The following is a 24,485-nucleotide window of genomic DNA, read 5'->3' as shown; positions in this document are numbered from 1 at the left end:
ATTGAGTTTTTATTTAGTAAGATTTGGAAACTTTTTTCCCTAATAACCGCTGGTGTTACAGGTGTGTATGGGCGACAGTAATAAGGTATTTCCAACTAGTCAAATCAGTTACTTTTTACTAAACGTCAAAACACGAAATTACTATGGACTTTGTATGTAAAAGCAATCTATGCCGTCATAGAAAAACGTGCCAAAATGACGCCTTATTATTACCATTTTATTTATTAAAATTCAAAAATAAGTTAAATAGAAACAAGAAAACGTTTTTTGCCACCTTTAGATCTGTCTTTATTTAGTAAAAATCATAATTTCATACTTTATCTTTAACCTAGTAAACTACCCAATTGCTTACTGTCGGCGATACTTCTGCTCGATTGCAACCTTAATTGAAAGCAAAATCGAATTGTAATAAAGCTTGAATCCAGAACACAGGCTTTACAAGAAAATACATCGAATAGCCACATTACTACATAACGTCGATTTCTCTTTTGGTATTATGACTCATTGTACCTATAGGATGACGGTCTGATATATATTTATAGGATAAAGAACCGTTAGACAGTCACTTGTTTCTAAACACGACCACAAACCGTGATACTTTTGTTTATAGTTGTATATTGTATTGCAGACTATTGGTTAGAGTATTCGGCTCACGAACTGGAGATCCGGGTTCAATTCCCGATGGGGACACTATCAAAAAACACTTTGTGAGACCGTCCTTTGTTTGGCTAGGACATTACAGACTGAATCACCTGATTTTTCGAAAAAGTATATTTGTTTGTGCCGGGCTACTAGCCCAACCCGCACTGGACCAGCATGGTGGAGTATGCTCCATACTCCATTTGATTGAGGGGAGGCCTTTGCCTCGCAGTGGGACGAATATAGGCTATTTATGATATGCATAGTTGTGTATCAAATGCATCGACGGCACCGGGAGTCCTTAGGGCTCTCCATTGGTTAGCTAATGTAATGAAGCCATCCAAGATAAATCTTCAATTGAGGAACTTGGGCAGTGACAATATTACCGTGTTCGACATGTATTCCTGCCCTTGCATGAAAATACCAAGGTGTCTAAAATGGAGACTGATTTGGAGTTCATCGTATGGTAGGGTAACCGCCACGAGTTGTAAAGGTTTTGTTTGTTGGGCTTAAAGAGTAGTGTCTACGGCGGTTGTGTTTGGAAAAGTATTGGCAAGCCTCCACATTGTAAACTATTGTAAGTTCGATTCCCATTTAGGATCTAATGCACCATGCATTTTGATTATTTTCTATGTCATTTGTATCTGCTATACCTGTATAAAACTGTTATATGTTGGCCATACAAACACTTCTATTCAAAGAAACACCTCACATTTTAATGTTTCGTAAGGATTATAAGAAAAATATTAAATAAAAAATGAATGTAATTTTTGTGGCATTAAATATAGAAATTAATTAAACTTGTGTTTTGTTGATCAAAATTTCGAACAAAGTATTTTTAATAAGAAGTATAGCTAATATGTTCACGGCAGCCTTGTATATAGCCAAGCGAACCGTCAATCGTCAGATAAAAAGAAGAAAATATGTCTGTCTCGTATACCTATCTGGCAGCAATTTATCACTATTTCGTCACGCTTAGTAATACTAGGTACCAGTGGTGTTTATAGTTGGCATTTTATCCAAAATATGAGTCACTACGACTGTCGTGTGAGATAACGATAGACGGTAAAATAATTTATAGAAATGTATCGCGGAATATGGGCTAGGTGGTTTATTACAAATTGTACCTGCAACAATGTGTGTGTGTGTGTGTGTGTGTGTGTGTGTGTGTGTGTGTGTGTGTGTGTGTGTGTGTGTGTGTGTGTGTGTGTGTGTGTGTGTGTGTGTGTGTGTGTGTGTGTGTGTATGTGTGTATGTGCGTGCGTGCGTGCGTGCGTGCATGCGTGCGTGTGTGTGTGTATGTGTTTTATTGTAGACATTGTATTCGACGTTTGACGAGCCTTAACGAAATCGATGAGAATATTCTCATCATCATCAATTTAAGAGCCACGCTCTTGTCGGTGTAGCATTTTCCATTCCAGTCTATCAAAGGCCAATTCCTTGACTTCCCTATAAGACACGACGTTAACCTTTTCTTTAATCTGTTCCATGTAAGCTCTTCTTGGTCTTCCCCTTCCTCTCTTTCCTTCTAGCTTTCCTTCTATGATGTTTTTAATGAATTCGTCGTGTCTTATTAGGTGTCCAATCATCTTGCCTCTTCTGTCCTCAATAATTCTCAGTATTTGTCTCTTTTCCCTTACTCTTACTAGCACTTCCTCATTTGTAACCCTTTCTGTCCAACTTATTCTTTCCATCCTCCTCCAACACCACATTTCAAAGGCCTCGAGTCTCTCTCTGTCCTTCTGTGTCAGTGTCCAAGTTTCACATCCATAGAGGGCTATACTCCATACGAAGGTTTTGACACATCTTTTTCTGATAGATTTGGCAATCTTAGCCTTGAATATGCACCCTTTGTTATGGAAAGCTTGTTTTGCCATTGCTATTCTGGTTTTAACGTCTAAAGTACATCTTGAGTCATTCGTTATTATGCTGCCTAGATACTTAAAGTTCTTTACATTTTCAATCGGGATATTATTTAACTTAATTATTTGGCTGTCTATTTTTGGAGTTTTGGAAATTGTTAGAATTTTGGTTTTACATATATATTAATTTTAAGGTCGTATTTTTCAAAAACTGTGTTCATTGTGTTAAGTAGGGTTTCTAGGTCTTCTTTATTACTGGCCAGTGCCGCAGAATATTCTCACTTGATAATAATAACTTTAGTGACAATGCTCGCACACACCCCATAGCGACAATACACGTCATTTTATCCGTAATAAATACGCATAAATAAATATACCTACATGAACTAAATTAAAAAATAGTATATAAAAGACAATGAATAAATCCATTGGATATTATACAAGTATAATATGTACTGCACGGATACTTTTCGATACTAGAATCATTCCAGGACCCAGAATATGATGTAAAAGCTTGTAGTGTATTGCCGCTTAGAACCTGACTGCATCTGCGAGACGGGTAGGGGTTTAGATCATTGCATTCCAACGAGGCGTCTAATTGATACGCACGAGTTGAGTAGTAGACATTGATGTAATGCACTAGACGTACCTACATAGTATGATACATAACATAAGCCCACGGCTATATCCCAGTAGGGTAGTCAGAGGTACATCAACTAACTACTGACACCTCACTGAGCTTTCTGTTAGACCAAGTAGGGTTGCCATCTCTAAAATTTGGAAAACAGAACAAGACGCGTGAAAACAACGGATTTTAGAATCTAAAAGCCGGACATGTCAACAAGATCTTTTAAACATATTCAATGTAATAAAAAACAGTTGAAAATGTCATAAATCACCAGTTTTATTCATTCATTATTTTAACAAAACAGAATCATATTATAATTTGTTACAAATTATTTATATAAATATCTTGAAATCTATCTTGAAATAAGAAAACAAAACCTTATTAAAATATTAAACAAAATCATAAAAATATACTTGGTTTGTGAATATATTGGTTCGTCGGTTCGTCGGAATAGTGCGCGTTTCGGGGGCGGCCCAATTTTTTTTATTTATTTTTTTAAACCCGGTCCACAAATGAAACCTTCCCCGGACGCTCCCCGAATGCCCTCTAAACTAGGAGAAACCCGGGGAAACCCGGACGGATGGCAACCCTAGACCAACGTGATTAGGTGGGCGTATCGTACCGCTGCTTAATGGTCATGAGATCGAGCTAAATGTGTTAGTGAGAACTGTACTTAATTTAACTCACAAGTCCGGCGCCGGGGTTCGAACCGGCGCCCTCCATGTGACAAGCAAGCCAATGCACCGCAGGACGTTAGTGACATAGTAGAAGACAAAGTCTAACCTTTGTTGCGGCGTCTGCGTGGACCCCTGTGCGAGCGGCGTATTGGAGGAGCGGGTGACGCCGCGCAGCGAGAGGTGTCGCGAGCAGAAGCCGCGCCGCTGAGATTCCTTCGTGCACCCATCCTTGGAGCACAGCCGGCGCCACTGCTTGCCGTTGAACTTCTTGCGAATGCCCGTCGGCGTCGACACCACATCGCCCTTCTTGTATTTGTGCGGCGTCGCCGCTTGAGATCTTTAATGCAACGAACATTTTATACAGTTACGCCGGCTATTGTCATACTTGTGATGTTTCATCAACAGTCACGTAAGAAACTTCGAAATTGTTAAGAAAACTTTATTTAGATGTTAGACTTTTGCTGTGTAATATCTTAATATTAAACTTTGTTTCGAACAAAATTTGTTACTTGTTCTTTACGTAAGTATTTTTTACGAAATAACTTAAAAATAAGTTATATAATAACCAAACACTAAATAAATGGAAGCATTTGTTGCCCATACGTCTGATAAGGCAACCAAACTAAATATCGATAATCAATATCGTCAAAGTTAATTTAACAAAACAACACAAATCGATAAAAAAGTTGATGTAAAGCAAAGCAAAATAAAAACAAATCGCATTGCGCTATGATCAGGTCAGGCCTATTTCGATTTAACTCTTTATACATATACTAGTAAAAAAAGATCGTCAAGTCTAGGGTACGTAATGTAGTGGCACTGTGTCGCTTGATTATGATTCATTCGCATTTGCTAAGTAACACTACGGCGCACAGCCAAGCATCGCTGAGAAAGGTTATGCAAGAGGTGAGTGTACGCCATTTGCTTGTTTACGAAAATAAATGAAAATCGCAGAGCTGCTGTGAATAAACAAAGAGCATCGTATCTGGGCACTTTAATGCGAATATAGAAAATCGTTGATTCATCAGAATTGGCCATATCTACTCGCGAGCAAGAGTTAAAATGTGTTTAAAGTTGTTACTTGGGTTTCACGGTTACACGGCATCCATGGTCCAGTGGTTTGACCCTTGGGCTCACGATTCGGAGGTCCCGGGTTCAAATCCCGGTGGGGACACATCACGGAAATCACTTTGTGATCCCTAGTTTGGTTATAGGACATTACAGGCTGATCACCTGATTGTCCGAAAGCAAGATGATCCGTGCTTCGGAAGGCACGTTAAGTTGTTGGCCCTTAGTTGGTCAATAGTAACCCTGACAACAGGACGGTTGATGGGGTTGGTAATCCACATCACAATCCACACTATAGAAGAGAACAAGAATGCGAATATAGAAAATCGTTGATTCATCACTGCTGGCCATACCTAGTTACAGTTAAAATGTGTTTGTAGTTATTACTTGGGTTTTAGGCCTATAACTATATTTTTTTATAATCATTTTAAATTAAAACTAATACACGCATTATGTGACAAAATGTAGATCTTACTTTATCTATTTAATAAAAGTATACAAAATAGCCGTCAATCGCATCGCGTGATTGTCGCTTCCGCTCGAACATATTATTCGCATGCTTGCGACCTTGTACCGACACCACATTCATATCTACTTAATTAAATTTCGCTTTAGTATATGCCAATGAACATACATTTTCAGAGCGATTTCGACGAGACAAGATCCACTATTTAGATTTCTTTTTTGCAACATACCGCAGACGTTTTATAGGTCAACGGCGTGAATCGGGTCAGTTGTTTTCATTTCGCTATATTGTAAATTCATTTCCCTCTAAAAAACAAAAATAACAGTTTTTACCACATAGAAGAAACACATTCGCAAGTTCGCATATGAATTTTTAATTGGTCCTACTGTCCCACTGCTTGATACACAATTTCTTGAATAATTTGTTTATGCAAGTCAATATCGACCTAGTGCTGTCTAGTATTATGTACCTTTGTGGAATAAAATGTCTAATTAGTGGCATTTTTAATTGCCGTTATATTAAAATCCAGTGGTGCAACAGTGACGCACTGGCTCCATCGCACGGATTGCTAGTTCCCATAGATGATAGACAGTGGGATAATTAATTTATGAAACGGAATTTCAAGCTGTGCCCTCCACTAATAGGGCAGCGGACAAAAACAAATATATCAGCTCTAGGCACTTTCATACCATGATGTTGTAACTTACAGACTTACAGTGTTCTGTAGACAACAGTCCTTGATAAGAAGCTAAGCAACTAAAAAAGAAACGGGTTTTTCTAATGAAGTACGTAACTCTAAAACTGAAGACATATGTCACTTTCATAAAACAGTGTCACAGTAATACTAGCCTGCCAGCCAGCTGATATAATTACTTAATCGTTTCTATTACCGTTTTGTTTGGTCGATAGTGTTTCTGAACATTAACATGTTAAACTTGGTAACCCAAGTTTGTAATCGGTTAAATAGGGATATTAACTATTACCTTTAAATAACAATTATAACTTAAAATAAAATTAGGATGTGTCTGCAAGAATCGGGGCCGATTTTTCTATAAAAAGTGCTACTACTAATAGGGTATTTGACTGGGTCAAAGATAAATTATAAAATGCTAATCTAGAAATAGAAGCCAGTCTAAGATAATCAAAAATTAATCTCATTTTACTTATTTTAGAATTTTATTTATGAATGAAGTAACACTGAGGCCGACCCCGCTTCTATTGATGACGTCACCACAGGACAGTATTTTCATACAAACTACAAAGAAAACTTTTAACATTACGTAAAAAGTATCTCATTTAACTAGGTTGTCAAACAGGATAGGTGCCTCTCGAAAAAAAAATACAAACAGAATAAGAGTATAAAATTTTCCCAGAAATTTTCATTACCCGATATGTCAATAGGCATTAATATCGAATGTCAGGAGGTATTTCGTGGGAGTAAAATTGAGCGAATCCTTTGAATGCCAACGCTAATTAGTGGCGGCCGCCTGGTGCTAGCCGTGGGGCTCCGGCATTCAATACCTCATCATCATCAGCCCATTAACGTCCCCACTGCTGGGGCACGGGCCTTCCCTATGGAGGGATAGGGAGATCGGGCCTTAAACCATCACGCGGGCCCAGTGCGGATAGGTGGTTATTAACGACTGATAATGCAGTCGGGACCAACGGCTAAACGTGCCTTCCGAAGCACAGAGGAACTCGAGATGAAAACTTTTTTTGCGGTCACCCATCCTATGACCGGCCTTTGCGAAATTTGCTTAACTTCAACAATCGCAGACCGAGCGTGTTTACCGCTGCGCCACCGAGCTCCTCAATTCCATTCCATTCAATACCTACATCACCATTACTACAGAGGGATAGAGCAGCTTTACCTTTAACACCTTTAACCCTATCACAGGCCGCATATGTCTAATGAAAACGATTTACGCAGATCGTAACGTACTTTATCCTATTACTAAAATTACTTTCGATTGTGTAGTTTCAGATATTACCGCCGTCAAAACGAAATTTTTCCTTCGCAACATAGCGAGGACCATCATAATAGTGATGGATATTAGTCCTTTAATAAGTTAAAAGAGGTATAGTTCGATAACTTAGCCGGCGCGCGACGCGTTTGCATGTATGAATAAAGAAGACGGTACATTCGCAACAAACTATCAAATAAAATAATGCAAACATAACATTTTTAATAACAATCAGTCAGCTCAAAATCATGTATAAATAATTTATTATTGTTATAATTAGGCCACCACTTCCTCCGACCCACAGTGGAACAGCGTGGCGGAGTATGCTCCATACCCACTCCGATTGATTGAAGGGAGGCCTATGCCCAGCAATGGGACGTACATAGAGGCTGATTATGTTATAACTAGGCAGAACGACTGAGGTCTCACTTTTCACCTGTCAGTCTGTTAATTACATACATAAAGTTTCTTAATAAATAAACATACATACATCAACGCACGCCCGTAATTCTTAACAGGATGGGCAGAGACAAACCAGAAGAAAAAAAATACTTGTAAAAAAAGGATAAGAAAAAAAAGAAATTTATTTTAGATATAGTTTTTGGGCTGGTTGCAGACCACCTTTAGACCAAAGTAACATGGGAAGTAACACTAGTGTAAATAGTAGTAGTACCTGGGTGTTGGCGGTTGAGATCGAGGTGTGCCACTGCGTTCCATCAAGCTGGATGTGCTGCCGCGGCTCTGGAGGCTGCTGCGCTTGCTGTTGCCGCAATCTGCACCACACACACACGGTATAGGGCTCGACTGTTATAAACCAGGAGAAGTTGAGGAGGGGAGTATAAATAGCATTCAGACAATACTCATTAATCTGCATAGAACTAGAGAGTTGAAAAGGCCGCATCGAAGCAATTATTATTCGTCTATGAAAGTAATATTGTGTTGCGCCGTCCCCGACTCCAATATGTAGCAAGTTCTATCACCCTAAGGTTGCCTGGAAGATATTGCTATTTAGCAATAAGGCTGCCGATTGTGCTTCTCTTGTCACTTTTGTAATTGTTTTTAGTGTTTATATTTGCAATAAAGCTTTTTGTATTGTATTGCAATTTGACATTTGCGCATATAAAAGTATTGCGCAGTCCAAACTAACGTTAAATAGCAATATTGCTTTTTTTAACCCCCCTGTTCTGAGGAGCTTCGGCCCGCTGCCCGCTGTCTTCCAGCGATTCTGTCGACATAGATGATTTTCAAGATCAACAATCGCTGGTAACAGTAGTCCTTATATTGTCGATACGATTTATCCACCTGTAACGGAAATATGCCAACGAAGACTAAATAAAACAAAATCTCATACCCATATGTGAGACATCGATGGGGAACATGATGTCGTTCTTGAGCTCGTCGTCGCTCTCGCCGTAGTCGTCGTAGGTGCGCTTGCGCAGCTCGTCGATGCTGTTATTAGAGAGCGCGCCCACGGTAACCACCGGCCCAGCGCCCGGCATCGGTGACGACGTGTAGAAGTTGTCACCCATCTAGGTTATTTAGGGGAAACAATACATTAGATTAGCGAGATCCGGGGTGTTAAAAAGGCCACATAGAAGCAATTCATCTAAAAAAGCAATATTGGTATCTGCATTGCGCACTTAGTTTCATATGCGCAAATGTCAAATGCTTTGATGTGGCCTTTTTAATCCCCCAGTAGTGATATGACGCCCACAACGCGACGCCCCGTGGCACACAGTAAGTTGAACTTATAACTTTACAACATCCCAACGGAACTGCAACTATGAAACCTGTCCTTATGCAGTTCATCGGTTGTTTAAATTAGAATTTAATCAAAGTTTAAAAACTAGATTTTCAGTACATGAAATGGTGCCTGAACTAAGATAATGCGACATGACATTCCGCAGATTTTATAAATATCCTAGAAATATTATTCACAAGCTAAGTATAATGGACGGGCTCCGTGGTCTAGTAGTTCAGCGTTGGGCTCACGATCCAGAGGTCCCGGGTTTGAATCCCGGTGGGGATGTATTACAAAAGCCACTTTGTGATCCGTAGTTTGGTTAGGACATTGCAGGCTGATGCACCGATTGTACAAAAGTAGGACGATCCGTGCTTCGGAAGGCACGTTAAGCTGATGGCCCCGGTTACTCAGGGGCCTTTAGCGGCTCAATTATCCCGACACCATGGTTGATGAGCTCGGTCATTGATCTCACAAGACACACAATAGACAAAGCATAACAACAACAGAAAACTTCAATAACCAGAATGCGGGTTATAAAATTGATACAAATAACTTTTCCTTTCCAACAAGCGATTCAATAGAAAACTTGACTGGTGAGTAGTGCGTTCAATTGCTAACAAGAAATAGCGAGCTCAATAACTTTATATAAATAAGTATATTCTATTTTTATTTCAATGGACGTTAGATATAACGTCTGACGTCCACAACTCTTGTCGGCAATAAGCTTGCACTAATTAACTTGCTGCAGACAAGCTCTGTTGCTTTCTGCTCGTACTCGTAAGTATCGATTCTACACTTGAGGATAATTTTGCGCATTTGCATGTGCTGATCACAGTGCCCCGGTATACGCACGTCTGGGCCGATAACGGAGTATCGCCTCACTGCTTTCTCCATGCCTAATCAAATAATCAGTCTTCCTCAAAACTTGAGTGAATAGCCAATTACTAGGCAAGCGTGTACTACCTTAGGCTACATCTTCACTTTCCATCAGATGATATCGCGGTCAAATCAAAATCAAATATACTTTATAAAATGCAAGCCTTTTTTTTAATTAAAAAAGTAAAAGAGATATTCAAGAAATAATGCTCTCCCGTCGCTTCGAAATCGTCAACTAAAATAGTATTCCCTGAAACGTCAATATAGTTTATTGCGTGTCATGGAAGTTGAAAGGCCTTTGTGAGAAGCTTTTATTTGTGAATTCCTAAAACAGATGAATTTGATATTCCTGAACCTAGTATTTTTAGGGTCCGTACCTACCGTAACGAAACTCTATTAGAGAAAAATAACTCCAATTTGGTAACATAGTGGCCCCGATTACTGCAGACACCTAATTTTATTTGATGTTATACCTTGCATACAAAACGAAAGGGTTAATTTAAAATGAATGAATAACCCGGGCGAATTATATAGACATATCGCTGATAACCCGTTATTATTATACTTGTACAAAATTTTCCTGTACCCAAAGGTTGCCTGGAAGAAATTGCTGCATGAGCAATAAGGCCGCCTGTTGTGCTTTTTCTGTATATGCTGTCCTTATCTCTGTATTTTGTATCCATTGTGCTCAATAAAGTATTTTATCTATCTATCTGATATGCAACCCGTTTTACGTGTGCCGTCAATTTAATTCTGTCGGGTTATTGGCCAATATAAAATTTTGGGAGGGTTTTTTAAATTTCTACTTATGTTAATGTGTGTTTCATAAGCATTTTAATCAATATGAGAATTTTAGACTTAAAACCTACTTTGAATCACTCTTACGAGAGCAAAGAAGGCTAACTTCTAAAGACAAATTCATGAAGACAAAACAACTTTTTGAAATTCACTTTGCACTACTAAATTATTTATTGAAGAGGCAAGAGCAGCCTCTTAATATTGTTGAGGATGCTTTCTGTTGCAGCAAGTATCTTAATTTTTCTTTGAGCTTTCACTTAATTTGCATTTTTGGGGTAGTTTCTAGCTAGTCAGTTCAGTTACTTTTTACTAAACGTTAATAGAAAAAAGAGTATGGAATTTGTATGAAAATTCAAATTGAAAAAAGAAAATATTTTTCATTAATTTTCGCCTGGTTTTATTCGGTACAATAATATCGTACAAATATATTATCTTTGTAAGACCAGGAATCTACTCAATTAAGGACATTTATTTGTAACCACAGTACATCAGCCAGATATTCGGCAAGCAACTAATAAAACAAATAATTGCTAGAGTTCGGTAGTCATTGGACTTCACATAGTTCGCATAGTTTGGCTTAGTATAATCTTTTAGACAACTAGCTTTCGTAACAGAACCAACTAGCCAATTACTTTGCTAGACAGGATCCTTCCTTTATGAATATGATAGCATATTATTCTTTTTTATACTTATTTTGTGATGCTAGTTACCTCCCTTGCACATCTTAAAATCAAAAAACATGCACTGGATGTTGAATCTGTATCGAAGAAAGATATCTAATTCGAGCGCGTCTATTTTAAATCTTGGTTAAGTTGGGCTAGTAATGAGCTGGTGACCGGATTTATTTCTGTTCCTTTTAAGACTTTAAAAAGAATACGGAAAATGCAAATATTGGAAGTTATGGTGAGCTTATAGGGAATAAATTAAAGAGAAGGCGAACGTCGTGTTTGGATAGAGGTAAGTTTAAAATACTACGTCAACAGAATCGTACTTAACTACTCTTAAGTTAAAGAAGATGGTGAACCAACCTGCAAGGGGACAGGATGCATGCGTAGGTTCTGCGAGTGCATGGAGGTAGCTTGTGAGCCGGCGTCTTCCAGTTCGTCGGCCCACGGGGGCTGCAGCAGCCGCAGGTCGGCCCGCTTCACCTCCACCGTCTCCTTGCCCAGATCGCCGTCCGTCACCTGCTTACCATCACACAACACGCATTGTAGCCATTACCTTCCACTTTCAAATTCAACAAATGGTCTACAAACTCCGGAAATGTTACGAAACCTTTTCAAAAACGAAAACAGTCCTTAACATACCAGGAGTTTAAAGTAAAGCAATGTAACCAGAGACTAGCAATCACCTTGACTCTTATCCTGATCGGGGAGTTCAGCACTTCGAACACGAGGCCCTCGACGAAGACGGTCTGCCCTTCCCTGTTAGGGTCGGAGGTGCGCACCACACACGCTGAACCGATCAGCAGGTGGCTCATCTGCGGGCTCGCGTCGCTGATAATGTCGTATTTGTTGGCTCCGAATATGTCGCCATACTCTACGTGGTCGATCTCTTGACCATCAAACTCGATGACCACCTTACAGCCCTCCGCTTGTCGGATCACACCCGGCTGATACAACCCCCGAAGTTTCGCCAACACTCTGTGGTCCCGCCACTCAGACAGATCTATGTTTGGATAGTGGATCGGGTATGACCTCATATCTGCTGGCGGGGAGAGGTGGACGATCGGTGAGCGTATAAGCGCCGGGGGCTGGTAAGTGGAGGGTTGGTACTCCAAGGGCATAGGGGCACTGACGGCAACGTTATTGGTGTTGCTGTTGTTCATGCAGTTTCTTTCGATCTCCTCCAGTTCGGAGGGATCGAATTTGCGTTTCTTTGGCAAGTTGCGCACGGGCGCCTGCGTGGGCGTCTGCTGCGCCGGCGGCGGGGCGGGCGCGCCGCTGCTGGCCGTACCCAGGTTGGTCGGGTTGGCCATGCTGCCGAGCGCCGCGTTGCCAGACGACTGAGACAAGCTCACAGTCCCCACGCTGCTGATTACAGAAGCAGGGATCTAGAAAAAGTATGTCCGTTCAGTATGGTTCCTTTTCATGTTGAATTGAAGTACGTAGATGAATTTGATGGTTACCTGGTCGTCGATGTCTGTGTAGCGGTAGTGGGGGTGCACAGAGGCGGCGGAGCCCTGCGGCTGCGAGGCGCCGCCTGCGTAAGCTCGCTGCATCACCGCCCGCCACTACCAGACGTTTACACACATTCTCTTACACCTGTCAACAATACTCGCCATCAGAATTCGAATACATTTGCATCAGAAACAAATTAAAACTTTAACACGGTATGGCCTTTAGGGCTTTCCGGTTGATTGAGAGGAGGCCTGTGCCCAGCAGTGGGACGTATATAGGTTGTTTATGTTATGTTTATGGCCTTTAGGGGTAGGTAGAGTCAAAACCAGGCATGAAACAGCCTTCAAATTTAATTTGAACAACATATTGTCCAGTTGCCAATCTATCACCTATAGATAAATAGATACGATTTTCATTGGGTGTCACGACAACTAGCTAGCCTTCTTTCGCATGCGCGAGATATTACAATCGCCGTATATTGAAATTTTATTTTCGCCACAAACAATGCGTTTAATTATTTACTCTTGAGGTCTCTAAACATTTGTCACACAAGAACGATGACAATCTATTGATAATAAATTGTCCTTTGGGTTAACAGGATTTTACACAGTGCGAATGGATAAATGTAAATAGATTAAGTGTCCAACCATTTTTTATTTTTAAATTACCTGTTCCACATAGTATTAAATAAGCGACACCAGTTGGGACCACGGTGGTAAAACATTAGGACTACACAAGTTGCCGTATAAGTGAAAATGTAAACTTCGATAATCATGACTGATAAAACATTGCACGCAAGAAAGTTTGCGATAAATTTGTAAATATCTTGTAGACTACCTGCCATGATATGAGAAAAAAATCTCTTAGCACTCTTTAATTTTATGGATACCTATTAAAACTTTTAAGCGGTAAAATTGGGGCGACATGATATAAGATAGATGTTATTTTATTTAGTATGACTGACCCTGCGATACGTGGGCGTTATATTGGAATATAGCGACATGGGGTATCGCTCGCGGCAGACACGGGGCGACTGTCGCCGGCGGCTGGATGCACCGGCGAATTACACCCTATCACGGCGCAAGTGCAACACCTATCGCTAGACCGCGAAAACCTCCCTTCGTGGCTCTCGGAACAAATCAGTGAACGCATAAACTAGTAATAACTATATAAAATCAGACTATGGGAACACAAATATATGCCTAAGCCACATAATATACTATATATTCGTTGGTTTTGGCTGTTGGTTTTCCTTAAATAAAATAAATAAATAAATAACTAAATAAATAAATAATATACTATACCTACATACATACCTATTATGCGACATCTAGTATAACTATATACTTAGACTAAGAATACTCTATAGATAAAAAGTGTTATTCTAATCTGTAAAAATTTTTTGTTTGTAAAATATTGAGAATGATACATTGTATTATTAATGCTATATAGTCACTGTGGTTCTAGCTAGCTCCTCAATCAGAGAGCGCCGGTTCCAACCCCGCCCTGGTACCAGACTTGCAACAATGAGTTATTGAGTTGGCTCGACCATTAAAGATAGACGGCGATACGACTCATCACTTATCACGTTGCTCTGACAGAAAGCTCGGTGAGGTGTACTACTGACCTATGCAGTTCATCTTGCGATGTACCTCTGACTACCCCAATTGGGATATAGTCGTGAGTTTATGTAATTTTATACTGGCAAATCTTCTATCGTGTGGGTTGTGAGGTGGATTACCAACCCCATCAACCCTGGTGTCAGTGTTATTATTGAGCCGCCATAAGCCCCTTACGTATTTATGTAACGACTACGTACTTACATCAGTAAGTAGTAACCGGGACCAACGGCTTAACGTGCCTTCCGAAGCACACAAAAACAAACACGAAGCAGTACTGGTAAATGATTAGCTTGGATGTTGCGTGCTAAAAAGGAAAAATGTGAGAAAGAGCCGGTGACAACGACGGGGGTCCCACCCAGGGGTATTAAAATGGCCACATCGAAGCAATTCATCTAAAGAGGCAATATTCTATTTGACAGTTGTTTGCATTGCGCACTTACTTTTATATGCGCAAATGTCAAATTGCAATATTGCTTTCTTAGATGAATTGCTTCGATGTGGCTACTTTAACCCTCCAGTTCTCTATTATAAAGTAAGAAGCCCTTGGACATGGTAGTGGTTTGATACCCGGTGACTGTTTACTCCGGTCCGTTCACGTGCGATACTAAGATAACCCCATGGACGCACGCTAATTACAGCTTCTCTATCGCTCCCCGCCGCTCTAACTGACTGTGACTAAAACAAACGATAACATTCCTACAACCAATCTTTAAGCTGACACTATTAGACTTGTTCGGAAATTACTACTTGGACTAAAGTAAGACCATCGTCTCTTCCTTTTAAATTTTGATTTTCATTTCTCCTATCTAATTTAATATTAATTTTGATTATGATTTTAATTTTATTTCTGATTGTGATGTTAATTTTAATCTTGATTTTTAATTTTACATACATACATACATAAACTCACGCCCGTATTCCCTAATGGGGTGGGCAGAGCCACAAGTAATCAAAGACAACTTGCAGCCACTTTTGATACGATACCGTAAATTGGATATGATAAACCTTATGGTGATAAGGGATCAGCCTATCGCCCATAACATTAGTCCATCATGTTAGAGGACATCCATTTCTAGTTTATAATTTTTATGTAATTGTACTTTTTATTTTTTAACAATTTTTGTATTTATTGTTTATTATTATTTATTTTTGGACGTTATTATGGTCTGAAAATAAATTATTTGAATTTGAATTAAAGCGAACAGGGAAGGACTGTAACAAACTGCGCAGTCTGTGTTGAGTGAATAGGCAATTTCCGGGTAAGCGTGCTCCACCTTAGCCATATCGTTACTTACCAACAGCAAATTGTGGTCAAATTGTGGTTTTGAATACGCAATCTTTTTGAAAACAACAATAGTTGTATACATTTTAGGTACCAGGATTCTCTAAAGACCGGGTGAGAGCCTTCAGCGCTCCCCATTTGTCCAGCCAAGTAGTTAATGCCATCTCCGGCAAATCTACAATAAATTAGGTCAAAAAAAGATTCTCTAAAGCACCGCAAACATCGAAAACATTTGATTGTGTGAGCCACGCTTAAGACTGGCTACGTAAAAAAATATTTGGGTATTTAATGCTGCAAAAATCGAATTACTCATACTTTAAATCTGCTTATAGAACATTTACGAACACAGCTTCGTCATCTTTTGTAAAACACCGGAATTATCTAGCTGAAGTTAAGATTTTTTTTTAGTTTATATGTGTATTACTCGCATTGAATACCGCGTGTAATTCCTCTGTGTTGCGCACTTGTACTGACCTATTACTTATCTTTGCACAGCTCGAGCGTGTCATATGAGACAGAATTTTACTGTAAGGCTTTGGTAAACCAAATGCAGGTCAAAAGCAGTGCATTTTCCAGCAGGATTGCGGATCCTCGCATGTTGTAATACAAGAAACTATATGAAATGCGTCACACCAAAAGCAGCAGCATCGCAGACGCGTCGCGTCGCGAGCGCAATGTGATGCGCGGGATTGCGCGGCAGCAAAGCAGTTCAGCGTGTGTCATGGATTTACACGAAAAAATCATCGAATTAGTGCGTTAAAATAAATGTTTAATATGATTTCAAAGACAACTATCACAGAAGTACAATCAGAAGGGGCGTTTAAAATAATAGAAGTAGCTGATAATAATCAACTTGTGATCTGAGCTCCAATAATTACTCTAAGTGGTTTACATTTCCATTTAACAATTTAATTAAATTAAATTAAAAATAACAATTTTATACCCACCCAGCCACCCACCCACCCACACCCACCTTAGCCACCCATAACACCACCTACCTACCTTTTTGTATTCTATGTGTCCTCGCAAATAAATTGATTTGATTTGATTTATAAAAATGATCAGAGAACAATCATGACAGTGGAAAATCCCGCCAAGTTTGTTTTTCTTTTTTTTTATAAAGATTATGGAAAAGAAAACTAATGTAATGATGGCAGTCAACACGACGTTGTGGGATAATATTGACAACTAAACGCAGTTGTATCGCGGAGTCCGCGTTGAAACTGCCCCCGCACCTCTTCTGGTCTGCTGTTGGTGTGCCAAAGCCTTTATGAATCATCCCTCGGCTCTCCACGTGAAAGTATTCAGGCAATAACCCCATACAAAAACATCAGATGAACACATAATGAACATTAATAAGGTCAGAGATTCAAACAAAGGTAAGTACATAGTCCATCGAGGAAAGAAAGTGATCGATTACCAACGAGGACGAGTTGGGAATCGCACTTTCTCTCAAGCGAGTGATATAATATAATATGTGCTTTATAATACACTCACAAGAAAAATAATAATATTCCCGTATACCTATTCACTTTGTAATTGAAAAATCATATACAACAAGATGGCGAAAGAGCCGAGCCGCGCGATTGTCATTTTTAAAAAATATTGTTCTATTATTTTTGTTATGTGCCATCCTCACCGCTGGTAACATTTTGCGAACTTGGATATAAAATCATTTTGCGTTTAAAAAAAATAAAAAGTATTAAAAGCAGTAGTTACTTTTTCCATACATCTAGAAAAAATACATACTTAGGCTATTTCTTCCTGCTTATTTGTGACAGTAATGTCCTACTTTCAGCCCCTTTTCTAAAATAGGAAGAATCCACTTTTCCGAGGAGTATAAATAAAGTTATTAATTACATGGAACATTCTTGTTAGGACACTCATTTTATTGTTCGACTCGATGTAGATGAATACATTTAGGGCACTTAATGTAATTAATTGAGTCTAGCGATAGCCAGCGGAACAGGTTCCACGAGTCCGAACAAAAAAGAAACCAGTGATGAGTAATAAGAACAAATACACGAATACTACAGACTACACACAACTACACGCATAAATACGTATACAAAAACGATCACGTTCGCGGTAGGGTTTTCCGCTTGGCTTGTTTTGTAAAGAATTACAGAAAACATGAAGCCGGGAGCCAATTAGCCATCATACATACACTCGATGCAAAACTCATCATGTCCGGAAACAAGCATGTTGTATGATATTGAGCAATGTTGCGCAACACTAACAGCAGTGGTACGTCTGCAATCCACAGTTCCTAAAATCGGAAGTGTGCGATGTCCTTTCCTTGTCATTGTCTATCTTAGTTTATTCCAACGTTTACCCCACATCCGCTGAGTATTAACTTTAATTACGACGATTCCAGACCTATCTTTTTCATTTTTAGTAGCCCAATCCAAAACTCGCTTGCATACCAAATAGTGAAACACCGAGAGCTTTATCGCAACTTATTTTAAGTCAATTTGAAATAGACTCGGATCAATAACCGGACTGAAACTTCTGTTTAACTTTATGCTAGCACTAAAAATATTTTCCGCTATTCAGTGTTTGTGTTGAATTGGAGAACAAAGGACCTTGTAGAATTACGCCTCGCCTTCATATCTCCCTCAAATAGTGCTCAGGTAGTTGGTATTTACCGTTTGACCCTATGATTGCTGATCACTACAGACATATTTTACAATGATGACTATAGGAACTACTTCTTAAAAAATACAAAATAAAGGTGATCTTGACTGGTTAATTTCTTTTGAATATAACACGTGTACACGCACGAGATTGAATGAGTTGTTCCCTCATGCTCAGCAAATTCTTCTGTCGTGTGGGTTGTGAGGTGGATGACCAATCTCATAAACCCTGGTGTCAGGGTTATTATTGAGCCGCCACAGGCCCCTGACATGACTCCATGTAACGACTACATACTTAAGTATATCAAAGTCGGGACCGACTGCTTAACGTGCCCTTCGAAACACAGGTCATCTTACTTTCAGAAAATCGTCCTAACCAAACTGGGGATCACAAAGTGATTTTTGTTATATCTCCTTACCGGGATTCGAACCCGGGACCTCCGCATCGTGAGCGCAACGCTCAACCACTAGACCACGGAAGCCAACGAGTAGGACAATATTCGTTCTATTAGTAATTTTTTATTTTTTTTTATTTCTTTTCTCATTTATGTATGTGGAAGGCGCATGACGGTACATAATGTAAAACGTAGTCCCACAGCTGCGCACCGACCTCCCCTCAATCCACCGGAGAGGGTTTGGAGCACACTCCACCACGCTGCTCCATTGCGGGTTGGTGGAGGTGGATTACAGCTAATAGACGGGACCAACGGCTTAGCGTGAATCATCTTACTATTTTCAGACAACCAGGTGATACATGATGTACCTACTCCACAGTTACTAATTGCTGCGGTAATTCAGCATACGCAGCAGCGATACTATTATTTTGTGTGTGTATCTACGCAATAAATAGTTTCACTCCCCGTCGTTCCTTCTCAGATGACACTCTGACAGAATAACCTATCTCGTGTGCATCTAACTATTCAAAGCAACACGCGTTGTAAGCCCTTTCAAAGTCGCGTCACGATATCTCAAAAGATTTGCAATTTCCTCTTTTAAGTACACTTAGTACTCTAGTAGTACTTTAGTAAATTTTATTTCGTGTACATCTATGTTCTTTGCAAATATTTTAATTTATGATTCTGCTATTGTTATTTAAACAACCAGTAATTAGTTTAGGGGAAACTGCCCGCGCGATAGCCCGACGCTTTTTAACGAAGTTAAGTTTTTTAGTCGATATCCATTACTGCATCGAACCTTTTAACCGAAAGGTAGATCGATGTTGCGATGTTTTCCTAAAAACATCGACTTACGACATGTGACAATATTCATTATTTACCGTAATGAGTCGTGATCAGATTTCATAACAAAATAGAGATGGGTTCGAATATTCGGTTGATATTCGTTATTCCAGACCAAACCCGAATATTCGGTTTTGGTGTCGCGTATGACTAAAATTAATTATAGTAATATGAGTAACGTATTGCAGGGAATCATTACAATCTTGGAATCTTAAAAATTAGAATGAATAGACATTTATTAGTACCACACCTTAGGTCACGTTACATCATCTAACATCAGGTGCGATTATGATCAAATGCAAACCTATCATTTAATTAAAAAAAAATATTATGTACGAATAGATAGCAGCACTAATTATACTAGTTACTGACTTTCTCAGATTTCTCAGATAGGTAGTGTCAGTAAAACTACGCATTCTTTGGGGATTTACCATAGACGTAGCGTAGAGCGAAGTGAGTTTGGTCGTCAGTTAATAGTCCGTTCAGTAATAGGCCGAATAATACTCGATGAAATCTCTATTCGGCGATTATATCTCAACCTCTAACTATAACTCACGCCTGAAATCCCTATCAGAAGACAACTTGCAGTCACACTTGAAAGATATTGTTACTTTTATTAGAAGATAAATACGCTGAACTCATAATGGCAGGTTATCAATGAAATCCATTGTCCATATACCTAGGTGCCTATCTATCCAGGTAGATAAGCCAATCACGTTGGAGATGACATAAACATTTATCAATATTTAAAATTGAACTACAGACGGCAGGATATTGCATAAACCTACATGATTGGAAACTGATATTGCACTGAAATTATTGGCACAGGAGTAAGAGGAAATAATATGTTCGTGACGAGAGATATCAAAGGCCAAGTCAAATGGAACGAACGATTAGCGAGGATCATGTCGAGACATGTTTGTATCAGACGTGACGCGAGGGCCAGGGTTGCCTACAAATTTTTGCTATACGGCTCTGCCCATCGACGATACTTCTAGACTCAAAATAACAGACGACCGGGTTTTATCAACATTGTAGGCAATAGATCAGATGCAAGATACCGCCCGACGTATTCGACCAATCACGACCACTTATTACACTATTACCTTTCGACGTGATTAAGGACCTTGATTTTATACGAAAAAACACTTTAGGTCAATTTTGTTGTATCGATGGCTGAGGCACACTAGGCTCCTAGCACCGCCGCGATCTTGCCCACACGCTGCTCTACTCATCAATAGGCATGGCATCATACATCAATAGGCTTGAAATCAAGTTATTTTTTATAAACGTCAAACCAAGAGATTGCTATTGGATTTGTATGAATACGTATACCGTAACATCACAGAATAACGTGAAACAATATCGAACACTCTTTTCGCGTTTGTCCTTATTACAATTAGTCAATAAATTAAACAGAAAATAGATGTTATTTATTCTGTTTTTAGTTTTAGTTGAATTTGAAATAAGAAAGTATCCAATTTACCTTAACGCTTAGGGCCGCTTCGAAAAGCGGCCAAAAAACTGACATAACAGGGAGAATGATGAGGGGCACGAGGAGTACTGCTGCCACACTACGTCAAGACATACATCTATTCTTCGCTACTTCCCGTGCCACTTAGGCGGATACCTTTTCCGAGGAATTCATGAGTCAAAATGGCGGATGTATCGTAATTAATCTAGACAAAATGTATATAATATAATCGTACCCAAACTACGCGTACTTATTCTAACTGTCAAACTGTAGTAAAATACACGAGAATGACACCGTTATGTTAGTGTTTTGTGACACTGAAAACCATCGACTGATGGAATCTTACGTTCACCGTAATATACGAACGATGGCCTTCCTTTGCAAACAACAGTAGAAATTTCAATAGAAAGCTGCATTAGTCCTGAGATTTATAGGTTATTCGATGACCCAACCGCAAACGGACACCTAGTGTTTAAATTGATTGCTGACATCAAGTCAAGAGTAATGGATGAACTGTGGTGTGTACTATCCGAGTATGGGATGGACTGCAATCTGGTACGAGCGTTGAGGTGTATGGAGACTCTAACTAACGCGTGTGTCAGAATTAATGGCGCCGTCTTCCTGGTCCACAGTAGAGATGATGGTGTCACACAGGCATGCGTCCTTCCTTCGTGCGTCCGACCTTCGCGCCCCAATTGCATTCAGACATAGTACGTTCTAGAGAAACACTGATTAACACGCAGTAATACCAGGATTTTTCATAGTTATGCAGGTACATACATACCTATATTGTCAGCGGCGGGGGTAGGCACGTGCCTAGTTCACCTAGGATAACCCCGCTAGGAGCGTACCCAGCTAGGAGCGTGAGATTAGAAAGGGACGCGCCCCGATAAAAAATATACACCTGTAGATTCTCGGTATAGGACTTTTGAAGGACGTACCGTCTAAGTACGTGATTACACCTACATCCATCCTCCGCGATTTCGTAATTTAAGTTGGTAAACTCTCAACTCTCTCAACATTAATACCGTCTTGGTAAGTCAAAGTCAGAAATTTTGGACCGCTTGATTACTCTTACAACTTCCGATTCCGTATTCTTTACTCAAAACACGCGTGTTAGTTACAACAGCGCCCCTCTAGAGGTATGATCATAGAGGGGCACCGATGGTGAGGTGCTACCTAGGGGCGATATCAATGTTTAATCCACCTCTGCATATTGTACCTTAGTTTTTTTTTTATATTATACCTGCCTATAGGTTTACCTTTAGGTAGTCATTAATAGTTTGTGTTACGTTACGATACAATTTCTATTTTCACTACTATTAAGTTATACTGTGTTCGGATCTTCTTCTGTGGACTGTAGGGTATTGTAAAATGGTGAGAGGTCGAGGGTTCTTACTTCCAAGTGTTAACACCGGTTATTTCCTTGTCACCATTTATTTATATATTTTATGCAATTGTTACACTTTCGCGAGAGGCGTTGGCCATTCAATTCTGTTTGATATTGCCATATATAAAAATATTCAAATATATTATTTTTGAACTTGTGATCCCAGCAACGTACTGTAGCCATAGTAATTATAATCTACACAGATTATTCAGGTTGTTATGATCTGCCATTAATACACATATTTCAAAAGTGACTGCAAGATGTCTTCAGATTACTTGTCTGATTTTTTGGAATTGTGGGAGTGAGTTTGTATAATAATTATATTGTTATTTGATGAAACGCAATGTTGATGAGACAGATTAAAATTAATTTTCCTTACAACACTACAATGTTTCCTGTAATATAATAAATAACTCACCATTCTCAAAAGTTATGTTTAGGTAGATAGGCTTGATGGTAACATCCAATCAGATTATTGGGAAAGTAGGGTTCATTCATTCATGTAATAATAGGCTGTGTACGGACAGCGCGTAGGGACATTGATTGGCACGCATGTCCTGGAACGCCTGCCCATTACAGCTACGCAGATACTCATGGTTTAGTCGTCTATTTGTCCGTTTTTAATCGCACGGCAAAGAGGATGCGCACTTTATGAGGATATGCACGACTCACCTCGCGATCAGGTCCGCGGCGGCGCTACAGGAGCTGTACGCGTGGACAACGTATTCCGACTACGCTACTCCTGAGGTACCTCCTGATCGCGCTATCTGTACGCCACCTTACGATCGTTCGCATAACAACGTTGTGAAGCACGTTACTACTAACGTTAACGTTACTACAACTGGGGCTGCCATCACTAGTCTAGCATTTTCACTTCAATAGTAAGTCCACACGGACAAAGTCGCTGGTGCATATATTTCGCGAGATGTCAACGAACTTCAAGCAAAAAAAGAACCTATTCGTAACACACACTCAAGAAAAGTGCAAAAAATAACAGCTTTATATTGCAACATCAGCTCACCATCGGATTTCCAACTTTAGACAGACAAACACAAAAATCTCATCATCTATTTTTCTTGTTTTTATTGTGTGGAAAAATGCTTTTATAATTAGGCCCTTTGTTTCTTAATCCCCTAAACGTGTTTCGGCTTTATTTGGAAATATAAATTCTTCTAATAATAGGTAGGTAACTAAAAGTAATTAACTTATTGTTCATTACATAGAAATTCTTGATACATTTTTTATTTATAATAAGTATAAATTATAAAATAAAACTTATGTTTAGGAACCTAAGCACGTCAAGCGTCAAGACCCTACATCGTAAGAGGGATTATAGGACTGATAGTAATATTTTGATTGGTAAATGTACACTAAAAAGCAGATAAAGAAATATTCATTGTAAAATAAGTTATTGCTTGTATGTAACCTGAAATGATAGACAACTTACATAGCTTCGTAACTGAAACTGAAACTATCGGTTATCCGAAACAAAAAACTATCCGAAACTTTCATAAAGATTTTCGGATATTCATAAGAGACAGGTATGTATGACAGGTTTTGTTACCAGGCAGAATCGACGTTGGATATTCTGCATTGTTTATTTTTTTATATTGCGTCGTAACTAGTCAGTCATTGTGGGATTACTTACAGTACAATGTTACTTTTGCTTTTATAATTCCTGAATAATCCGTTCCGGTCGCTTTCGAAACCAACTTCGAAAAAGTTACTATCCGTAACCGAAACTATCCCAAAAATAACAACATAGAATCACGCCTATATCCCCGAAGAGATAGGCTGACGCCACCCCGAAATTGAGGCAATCCAAAACTGACGGATAATTCGAAATTTTTTAACACCTGTATCCGAAACCGGTAAAATATATATACTCTATATCCGTGTCCTACCTTTATATTCATAACATATCTGAAAGTAACACAATAAAGTTAGCATTCATTACTATTTGATGAAAATAAATAATTATAACAACATATCTGGCACCAC

The 24,485-nt window shown here is 39.2% G+C and overlaps 1 protein-coding gene across 5 annotated transcripts in view; it reads right to left on the bottom strand.

Moving 5' to 3' along the window:
* LOC126380283 (uncharacterized) overlaps positions 1–24,485 on the bottom strand; it is a 57,911-nt gene that overhangs the window by 30,888 nt on the left and 2,538 nt on the right. For 3 of the 5 annotated variants that reach the window (XM_050029571.1, XM_050029573.1, XM_050029575.1), the window contains exons 2-7: positions 12,851–12,986; positions 12,074–12,775; positions 11,751–11,909; positions 8,656–8,833; positions 7,978–8,077; positions 3,913–4,143 (exon numbers count right to left, since the gene is read on the bottom strand). In XM_050029571.1, coding sequence (XP_049885528.1) covers positions 3,913–4,143; positions 7,978–8,077; positions 8,656–8,833; positions 11,751–11,909; positions 12,074–12,775; positions 12,851–12,943 — 1,463 coding nt within the window. In that variant the 5' untranslated portion in view covers positions 12,944–12,986. The remainder of the gene's footprint in view (positions 1–3,912; positions 4,144–7,977; positions 8,078–8,655; positions 8,834–11,750; positions 11,910–12,073; positions 12,776–12,850; positions 12,987–24,485) is intronic. The other 2 variants (XM_050029572.1, XM_050029574.1) reach the window with 1 other exon arrangement.

Source organism: Pectinophora gossypiella, chromosome Z (genome assembly GCF_024362695.1).
Source record: "Pectinophora gossypiella chromosome Z, ilPecGoss1.1, whole genome shotgun sequence".
NCBI lineage: Eukaryota > Metazoa > Arthropoda > Insecta > Lepidoptera > Gelechiidae > Pectinophora > Pectinophora gossypiella.
The sequence above is the reverse complement of the archived record's forward strand: the minus strand, read 5'-3'. Positions and strand labels throughout refer to the sequence as shown.